Here is a 10,782-nt window from a genome sequence, read left to right as displayed (position 1 = left end):
TACGTGCCAAGTTTCAATTTTTCCATGGAGCGGTTTCACAGATACAAAGGTCCAAAGTTTTTCCTCTTTTTTCCAACATGGCTGCCACACCATGTGACGTATGACGTCATAGTTATCACAAAAACATTCGCATGAGTAGTCGCAACTATGGTGAAAATTTTCATGAAATTTCTATGGTGAAAAAAAAACATGCTGCTCCTCTTCGATGCAACCCTGCTGTGATTGGACACCTGACCCACGAGGTCCTCTTTATCAAGTGAAATTCCGAATGGGTGACCGGTCACGTCATTGGAGTTTCGCGTTAACCAGATAAGGTTTTTTTTTTGTCGAACATGGCTGCGAGACCATGTGACCGATGATGTTGAAATTTTCAACAAATATTCCCCATGCCGAGTCGATCATATTAAATAAATAAATATATATATATATATATATATATATATATATATATATATATATATTTTCTCTGAAACCGCTTAGCCATTTGATGTGAGGCTTTGCAGTGATGATCCAATACTGTTGCTGCAAATTTTTACTTGAAATGACATCAGTCACGTGGTGTGGCAGCCACATTGGTTTCAGGGAAAATATGAAAAAAAAATTATATTTCGGAAACTGCTATAGCGATCGATGCGAAACTTTGCAGTTGTGATCCACTGACATTGCTCCATGTCAGGCAATATGTTTCGCATTGGTCTGTTAAGTGGTTTTGGAGAAAAAGGTTTTTATATTCTCGGTTTTCAAACTAACGTGGCTGCCAAACCACGTGACCTTTGGACTTTGTCCACGTTTTAGAAGGGGATCCCACGTGTGACGGTTCGTTTTTCTATCCAATATGGCTGCCACACCTCGTGACCTATGACATCGTTTCCACAATGTATGCTCGTGTCGTGTTTTGATGATTTTGGTAAATTTCACTTCGATCGGATAAGCGGTTCCAGAGAAAACGTTATTTTCTATTTTTCTTCAATCCAATACGGCTTCCGAACTACATGACGTCAATTATTCTTTATCACCCTAGTATCACCAAGGCACGTCGAATAGGTGTGCGAAATTTCCCCCCAATCCGTGAAGCCATTCTGGAGAAGATTTTTTTGAAGTTTTCCCAACACGGCTGCCACACCACGTGACCTATGATGTCACAATTATCAGTAAAACATCCAAGATGAGATATTCTCTCCGGTGGTGAGAATTTCGTCTTAATCCGACAAGCGGTTACATGAAAAACAACTCATGTTCTGTGCGGACAAACTGACAAACAGACAAACAAATGGAGCCAAATGCAATACCCTCTCCTCTGGTGAGGGTAATAACCCTATGTACATGCATGAAGCAAAAACATGTGTACGGCTTATGTGCATTACATACATCGTGGTTATATAGATGGTATAACTCCAAATGGACTAAAGCCTGAGGCCTGCCGATCTGTGCTGCTTCGTGCAATAGGGGCACATGATTTTATATTGTATTTGTGTGTAGTCCTGTACATATTCCGTATGATTGGAATATCTGCAGCACTACCTTCACTATCATCATCATCATCATCATCATCATCATCATCATCATTTGACCTGACTTGACCCATAATACTATTTCGCACAGTTCATAGCGGCCATGATGGACTAGTTCGTAGCAAAATTCATCCGGATTATTAAAATAATTTTACACGTTAATTATTTTAAATGTTTTATTTTTTTCTCTCTCTCTCTCTCTCTCTCTCTTTTCGTCCTCATGATTTCCGTGCAAAGAATCTTTCGCGCCTGGAAATTGCATTTCCATCTGAATTAATGACTTGAACCATCATCGCCAACCCGGAAGTGAAGAAGAAAATGCTCTTCTCGCGAGATTTCCTGAGTGCGTTCGAGCGTGATCACATGGTATGGCAGGTTCGGTTGAGTTATCGGGTGGAACCTCGCCGGTCGCATCGAACCCTGCGGACTCCCCTCGTGTGGGAGAGATATTGCAGGTGTGTAAGAGTTCATTGCCCCCCAATCCTCTTGTGGTTGTACGGTTGGGACCATTGTCCGTTCAGTAATTTATGTTTCGTTTCTTATCCTGAGGTTATGGATTCGTGATTGTTTTTTAGCCTTTTGTGTGACAGGAAGCACCGTCGTTAATGATCTGAATTAAATAATCCTGTTCCACAATGTGGTCGTCCGGCCTACGCAGTACTGTACACGCCAAAGAAACCTGTACCTGAGAAGGCCATCCGGCCCATTATTTATTGTGTACCTGTGAGACTGTTGGGGGGTGTGGTGGGTAAGGTGTGCTCGGGACGAGGTAGGTGGTTGCAGGTGAATCTCTTCCAGACTGTGATAACACAAGTAGTTGACATTCGGATGATTCAAACGATCTGTTTAACCTCTTCAGGGAATAGGAAACGGTCCACACATGATGTATTGTTGTGGTGCCACAGGTTCGGTGGTGAGGACGACCGCTAGATGGAGCAGTCGGGCCGTCTCCCCCCCCCCCTCGAACACCGGAATTGAAGGTCGTAATCTTCGGATAACTCCTAAGGTCACAGGTCCCTTAGTGGACCGTGGACGCCAATATTTCGACGGCGTGGGGTCGTGTTAATTGTCTAATTCCAATTTACCTAAGTACCCACGCCGTCTAACTACCGGGGAAACCACACCCTCGGCCGACTTTCTCCGATCCGAGTAGCTGTTACCGACTCGGATCCGGCGTGACCGAGCGGGGATTACCAAAACCGCGCCGGACCGAATGAACAATTTACGGCACAATCGGCCTTCCTGACTCTCAAACCCGAACCGTACTGGGTCAATGAAAGAAAGCACGGACGACGAACTGGAACATTTAACAGTTATTTATTACAATGTAAGAGGGAGGGAAACACAGAGTGGACTTGAACTCAAATAAAGATGCAGGCACATGTACAATGGAATCGCTTAAACAGTTCTACAGACAGACAGACAGACACACACACACCCAAAAAGAAATGGACCTCGTGGGTCTTTATTCGGCCCTTCAGCTCGGGACGGAAGGCGAGCTGAGGGTTAGAGTCTGGCCGGGTACCTGGCCGCCTCGTGCGGTTTCACCTACTCGCATCTGTAGAGTCCGTGGACGGAAACGGGGATCCCAGCTCGAGCGCTCCAACACAACGCACCACGGTCGGGCTCGAACCCACGACCCAGAATCCAACGAGCCCACAATCCTGGCTGCCACGAACGACGATCGACGGCACGAGCACCAACATGACCACCGACCACCAAGGAACCCCCGGAAAAGACCGCAGACCAAAGAGCGCAGACAACAGCTCGCCACCTTTCTTATCCCTTCCCCCAGGCGAGTGGAGGGATCCGCTCTGAGGTAACTCGCCTCCGGATTGGTCGGGGGGGGGGGGCGTCGGGCGATCGGTGTCCTCCCCTCATTGGACGAGGCGAACATCCCATCTTGCTGGGGCAGAGTTGGCCCTGAGGTGATCTCACCCCCGATTGGACGAGGGGAACTTCCATCTGGCTGGGGCGGAGTCGGCCCTGAGGCGAGGGTGCTCCGCCCACGTCCGTAGCCTTGAACATGTGGGTTATGGCGCCGTGGTGTGAAGTGAATTGATGTCGATAAATAACTAAAAAAAAAAACTCGCAGCGCACATACACTTAATCACCCATTAAACATAGGGACAGGACCCTAACTATAAACACATACTTATCGGAATAACTGAACTGCGGGGACTCAGGCTGTTGTGTGCAAACGGCTGCCAGATTCATAACAATATGTCTGGCCGGTATGCAATACCGAATTCCACCTGCTGTTTGCATCATTTCCACCTGCTGGGTCCATCCTGGCTCAAGAGAAGGTTTAGGTTTAACTTTAAGTTCGGAACAGTCATATCATTGATCCAATAACCCTGAACTTTGTCCGCTGGAGACAACAATTAATAGTGCCTTGTTTTGACTGTGCTTGTTTCTGTTCACTTTTATTTTATATTTATCTTTAACACAAAAAGAAAGGAATGGCTATAAACTTCTCTCTTCCCCCTCCCTCTCCCCTCTATTGCACAGAATGCTTTAACAGCCCTCGTGAAAGCCACAAGAGCTGCAAATGCCCTTCCAAAAACTTCCCTGGAGCTGGACTTGTATCGAAGCTTTCCTTCCTACTTGGGATTCTGCCATGAGCAGGCAGCTGGGCTACAGAGCAGGTGAGTTATTTAGGCGGTGTATGGGCCATAGACCGCTGCCACGAGTGCTCCCGGAAATTATAACAAATAACCCGTGTTATACACATGAAACAAAAACGTGAGTACTGCTTACATGCATCTTCTAAACTAATATCGGTGTCTCCGACATAACTCCAAAACCATAAAACCTATCAGCCTGAAACTTTGCATGCATACTGAGAAAACCCCAAGGAAGTGTATGAGTGAAAATTGGATGTTTGGGTTAATTAAAACACCCCTTTTGAAGACAATTAACGGCCTTATTTAATTATATCGTTCATCAGGCGATCCTCGGCCACCTCGCTCTCTGCGTCTTAAGGGCTGGTGCTCCTGCCTCCCACCTTTCTCGGCTTCACGCAGTGGAAACCAAGGCATTTCGGATTATTGGTATCTCCCACGATGAGGCTGAGTCTTTGGGCCTCTCACTCCCTCACCGCCGGCAGGTCAGTGGTCTTTCTGTCTTCTACCGTCTCCTCTCCGGTCTCGCCCCTCCTGCTCTCTCTGCCATTTGTCCCCATCATATTTCCGCAGGGCGCTCAAGGTCCGCCAACAACCCCTTTCTGGTAAAACTACCAAAATCACGAATCGCTGCTCACCTTCACTCTTTCATTCCTCTTTTTTTTCCCGCCTTTGGAATAAACTCCCTCACTCTGTTCAATCCCATTCTTCCCTCCAGGCCTTCAAAACAGCTGTTCACCACCACCTCTTATTATCCCCCATCCAAATCCTCGATCTTTTATACCCCCGTTAATCCACCCCAAACCCTCCTTCTTCAAATTCCCTGCTTTCCTTCCTTAAAGTCCCTGTCGTGTCCATTTTTGTATACCCCATGTTCTCTGCCCCATCCTTCTCCTTTCCACAGATCTTCTCATGTCTCTGTTCCCCACCGTTTTGTCCTTCCCAATCCCACCCCTCTTGTCTCATGCCCCCCCCTTGCTGTACGTTGTGTGTTCGCTCTCATACGAGCCTTGACAAGGTATACAAAAAAAAAAATGAAAGAACCTTCAAAAATCTTCTTCTCTGAAGTGGTTCAACAGATCAAGGGAAACTGCTTCATCAATCGACGTGAAACTTTAAAATGATGATCTTGCAGTGATGGGGAATGCATGTTTTAAATTTCAACTTGATCGGACACATGGTCTGGCAGCCAGAATTATTTATTTTTTTGAACAATTGCACATTTATTTAACAAACAACATAAACAAATACAAACATGCACATATGCATATGGAGGACCTGGGCTTAGACTTGCTCCAGATCACTGAAATACATGATAAAGTTAAGTTCTTTATATCGAATCTAGTGAGAGAGTATTTTTTTTTTATTATTATTTACAAACGCTGGTGCTGGTTTCTCTGGTCTTGATATTCCCAGGTGGAGCTCATCTTCAACTCTCGTACACCCGCCAGCTTAATTTGGTTGCAGAATTGTCGTATATATTTCAAACCCATATGCATAAATTCTCTCCCGGCACAGAATGACGCACAGAATGATAGAATGACGTCAAACGCAACTCTTTTGGGTATTTTGATAGATTTATATAGTATGTAGGTTAAAAGGCAAGTCTGCTTCAAACATATTGGGGAAATATACTATCTTGAAGCAATTAGAGCTTAGTGAACACATCTGGATATTTCCTTAGAACATTCCATTTGTACTGGAATCATATTCCCTATCAAGCTTGCTGGTGCCTTACATCTATTATTTAATAAAATCTTTTAGCATTCAATATATATTTAAATAATAGGCACTTCTTTTACTGAATCTGGCTGACTGGAAAAGTCTGCCTGCTCATTACATTTTTAGGTCATCTCGTTAGAGATGACCTAATAAAACCAGTCTCGATGTCCGTATGTCCCCATTGTTTTCTTCCGATTTTCTTGATATTTGGTATGAGGGATGCAAGACGGTATGACCTTTGACCCGATTGAAGGTCAACGTCAAGGTCACTCCAAAGTTGCGAAATCGTCCATTTTCAAAATCTATCTCCTCCACCGTTTATGATCCGATCTTCGAAATTCCTTCGGATTCTGATAATATGGAACAATATCTCAACTTGGTCAGGCCGGTTTTTTTGAAATTCGTCCTGGTTATCGAGTCACGTGTCTTCAAAGTTGGAAAAATCGTCGATGTGATACGGTCAAAAAAAAATTCGCCCGATCTTGATGAAACTTGGTATGTCGGTAGGGGTCGATGAGTGATTCATGACGGTATGACTTTTGACACGATTGAAGGTCAAGGTCAAGGCCACTCCAAAGTTGCGAAATTGTCCATTTTCATTACTCCCAGGCTTTCGTCTGTACGTTGAACCAAAAGACAAGACGACATCGAAGCCATTCTAAGCTGATCAGAGATCCACGTCTACAGAGGTTCAGAGATGACCGTCACCCCCAACCGGGGGTAATTTTTAATAGTCAGGTCGACATTTCCATACAAAAAGATGCGATTGTTAATTATAATACAACAGATACATGTTCAAGAACATAGAATCATATCATATTTGATTGCATTTTCTATTTCAGATTTAATACATTTATTTTAATATCAAGTTTTAATTATCAACATTTTATTGTTTTTATCACCCTAAAACCCATTATACTAATTTCGGAGAAACTGCATCTACGCACCCATCCCTCCCACAATGTATAGCAATGTTTGGTGTGGTGTCGCTCTCCCCACCTTCCCCCCTTTCTTGCTCTTCCCCTCTTCCTGGCCCCCACCCCTTCCTCTCCCCTTTGGTTGAGCTTAAAACTTTGCCCAGATTCTGAAATACCTTCACCCCAAATTTAGGGCCTCCAGGTGCTACGGTTTGGCCGTGAAAAATAACATATGAGCTTAAAACTTTGCCCAGATTCTGAAATACCTTCACCCCAAATTTAGGGCCTCCAGGTGCTACGGTTTAGCCGTGAAAAATAACATATGAGCTTAAAACTTTGCCCAGATTCTGAAATACCTTCACCCCAAATTTAGGGCATCCAGGTGCTACGGTTTAGCCGTGAAAAATAACATACAAACGCACACAAACACCTGAAAATATTTACAAAATCGGATGCCTCGTCACTATTAATAAAGAGGAACAGTGAAGTACAATATTGTGAGCTTACTTTGTGTTTTTATTTGATTTGAGGAAATGGAGTAACTCGAGTGTAATCATGGTGACATGTCATCTAGGAGGAGTAATTTTCCTCATTCGTGTAAACCCTCATTTATGATACTATGTTTATAATTGCGTTTATTTTTGAGAATAATTGGAAAACCAACCGTGTGGCTGTTGCAGGTTGGCATACCTCGTTAGACAAGTGGGATCACTTCCTCCTCCTCCTGGAGCTGATGTTGATGATCAACTGGAGAACATCGTGGAGGCAAATGATGGGATTATGGAGAGAGTGGTATGTCCTCGCTCTCGCTCTCTTTACATATTGTTACGGCTGTGGAAATTCGCAGAGCACCATATAGGTCCTTAGATCAGTTATGCTAATAAGTCTGTGTTCAGACAGATTTCCCCACTGATGTCTAAGGGAATTATTCGTGTAATAGGGCTGTGAATCTTCAGTTAGCCGTTTTTCTTTTACTATCTTTATTTTGCACCAACCGCTTCACAACCACCACCTCCACCACCAACATCGCTCTCATCAACCACTCCACAACAACCACCACCACCACCAACACCTTCTCCACCACCGCCTTCACACAACCACCTGAATCACAAGCGCCCAACCACACCACCCTCACGACCACCACAAAACACCAGCCACGACGCGACCATTACAACGACCACCGTAACCACCACCACGTTGCCACCTCAGCAGGGTTGCGAGAAGCCTGGCATTCGTCAGGAGAGAACGGACGACGGCCTCACCCCCCACCCCCCCCAACGAAAAACACGTGCGGAAGAGACGCGGGGAGGAAGAAAAATAATGTCAGTTATCACACCAAAAGAGCCGAGTCGTACTCTCCTGGAATTTTCCCCCGCACGCTGAGAATTTTCCCCCGCACCGTGTCTCTGTTATCATCTGAGCTCAAGCGTTTGGACATCGGGATTGCAGCTCTCTCTGAGGTTCGGAGACCGGATTGCGGCGAGATAATGGTGGGTGGTTACACCTACTATTGGTCTGGTCGCTCTGATGGTTACCATACCCAAGGAGTTGCTGTAGCTGTGTCCAATAAGCTGACCCCAATGATAATTGAGGTAACACCGGTCAACGAGCGTATTATGAGATTAAGGATTCGTCACTCCTTAGGTGTCATTTCCCTGGTCTCTGTTTATGCTCTGACTGAGGCGAGTGATCTCACCGTGAAGGATGCATTCTATGCCACACTCGAGTCTGTGGTTGATCAGTGCCCCAGACGAGATACACTTATAGTCTTAGGGGATTTCAATGCATCGACTGGAACTGATAGGGATGGTTATGAGGTGTGTGTTGGTCCCCATGGGTCAGGAACTATGAACCAGAATAGCACTAAGTTCCTTGACTTTGCAAGAAGTCATGGACTTAGGGTGGCTGGTTCATGGTTTCAGTGCCCACAAGCTCATCGCTGGACTTGGTATTCCAATGCTGGCGGTGTGGCAAAGGAGATTGACCATGTCCTCATTGACGGTCGTTGGAGGATGATCCAGAACTGCAGGGTCTACCGGAGTGCTCAGTTCCTCAATACTGACCACAGGCTTGTTGTAGCAACTCTAAAGCTGCAACTTAAATCCTGGAGAATGGTACCATCCCAGCCTAGGCTGGATGTTGCCAAGCTCAGGGATGAGAGAGGAGCTGAGGAGTTTGCGAACAGGCTGAGTGGACACTTGGGGGGTCTGGGTGCTTTGGGGGGTCCTGAAGAGTTGTGGAGCGCCTTCAAGACCACCGTCCTTGATGTTGCCGGTGGATGCCTTGGAGCTCACCGCAGGGCAAAGAAGAATTTTGTCTCTCAAGGGACACTGGATACCATTGACCAGAGTCGCAGGGCCAGGCTGGATGACAGAGCTGAGCTGTTCAGGGAGCTGAGGCGTAAAACTGCACATGCACTGAGGGTGGACAAGGAGGCCTATGTGCGAGGAATCTGTGAGGGGGTAGAGCATCACCTGTGGACAGGTGATTCTCGTCCCGCTTACAGGGGAATTCTCGCATTACGTTCATCCAAGCCCATCCCTCGGAGCACTACAGTTCGAGCAGAGAGTGGTAGGCTCTTGACAGAGGAGTCTGAAGTGAAGGCCCGCTGGGCCGGTTACTTTGAGCGGTTGTACCAGGCTGATCCCCCAGCTGTCGAGTTGGACGTCAAGGGTGTTAGAATCCCTGTTGCTGACCCTCAAATCAACTGTGGTCCACCTTCGCTTGTGGAAACACGGGCTGCGGTGAACCAGTTGAAACGGGGCAAAGCTCCAGGGATCTGCGGCATCCATGCAGAACTTCTCAAGGCTGGTGGAAATGCTGCACTCGTGTCGTTGCATGCAGTTTTGTGCTCTGCCTGGAACACAGGCATAATCCCAACTGACTGGAAGAGGGGCCTTGTTGTCCCTCTCTGGAAAGGGAAGGGTGATCGCCAAGACTGCAACAACTACCGAGGGGTGACGCTGCTCTCAGTGCCGGGCAAGGTCTTTGCTCGGATAATTCTTGATAGGGTTCGCCACCATCTGCTTGAGCACCAGCGTCCAGAGCAGTCAGGCTTTACACCAAAGAGGTCAACGATTGACCGTATCCTTGCACTTCGTGTCCTCACCGAACGCAGACGAGAGTTTCGGCAGGGGCTGCTTGCAGCCTATGTTGATCTCTGTAAAGCGTTCGATTCAGTGAATCGGGATGCCCTCTGGAGGATTCTTGGTCTTGGTGGGGTGCCACCAAAACTGATCGATCTGATGTCTGAACTCTACTCTGGTACTGAGAGTGCTGTGAAGTGTGGTGGTACCATCTCTGACTTATTTCCAGTTGTTACTGGAGTTCGTCAGGGATGTGTACTTGCCCCCACACTTTTCAGCACTTGTATGGACTGGATTTTAGTGAGGATGTCGGAGAGATCAAGTTGCGGTGCATCATTTGGGAATGCCAAGATCTCGGACCTTGATTTTGCAGATGATGCAGTCATCTTTGCGGAGACTTTAGACATCCTTTTGGGAGCCCTCGAGGTGCTGAATGAGGAGTCGGAGCCGTTGGGATTACGGGTTTCTTGGGTCAAAACTAAGATCCAGGCTTTCGGTGACATCTTGGATGCTGCTATCCTGTCTGTGTCTGTTTGTGGTGAGGATGTTGAGGTCGTGGAGAGATTCACTTACCTTGGCAGTGATATTCATGTCTCTGCTGGCTGCGAGTCAGAGGTCAATAGACGTCTGGGTTGGGCCTGGGGAGTCATGGATTCGCTGGATCATGGGGTGTGGCGCTGCCGGTACCTGTGCGGGAGGACGAAAGTCCGAGTCTTCAGGTCCTTGGTACTTCCAGTCTTGCTCTATGGGTGCGAGACTTGGACTCTGACCAAGGATCTGAGACGGAGACTTAATTCCTTTGGTACCAGGTCTCTTCGGAGATTCCTTGGCTATCGCTGATCGGATTTTGTGTCCAACGAGCGGTTGCTGAGAGAGACTCGGATGAGATTTGTTACCTGCATAGTCCGTGAGCGTCAGTTGC

At 46.6% G+C, this 10,782-nt stretch overlaps 1 protein-coding gene across 4 annotated transcripts in view; it reads left to right on the top strand.

Annotated features, from left to right (window-relative positions):
- Positions 1-1,817: 1,817 nt before the first annotated feature.
- EXOSC10 (exosome component 10) overlaps positions 1,818-10,782 on the top strand; it is a 49,599-nt gene continuing 40,634 nt past the window's right edge. For 3 of the 4 annotated variants that reach the window (XM_085875224.1, XM_085875236.1, XM_085875218.1), the window contains exons 1-3: positions 1,818-1,966; positions 4,023-4,159; positions 7,455-7,566. In XM_085875224.1, the coding sequence (XP_085731350.1) occupies positions 1,880-1,966; positions 4,023-4,159; positions 7,455-7,566 (336 nt within the window). In that variant the 5' untranslated portion in view covers positions 1,818-1,879. Of the gene's footprint in view, positions 1,967-4,022; positions 4,160-4,461; positions 4,621-7,454; positions 7,567-10,782 lie in introns of those variants that run through there. The other variant, XM_085875243.1, reaches the window with a different exon arrangement.

Source organism: Eptatretus burgeri, chromosome 1, assembly GCF_056783735.1.
Source record: "Eptatretus burgeri isolate ZD-2024b chromosome 1, Ebu_testis_v1, whole genome shotgun sequence".
Classification (NCBI taxonomy): Eukaryota; Metazoa; Chordata; class Myxini; order Myxiniformes; family Myxinidae; genus Eptatretus; species Eptatretus burgeri.
Note: the sequence above shows the minus strand (reverse complement) of the source record. Positions and strands in the feature narration are given on the sequence as shown.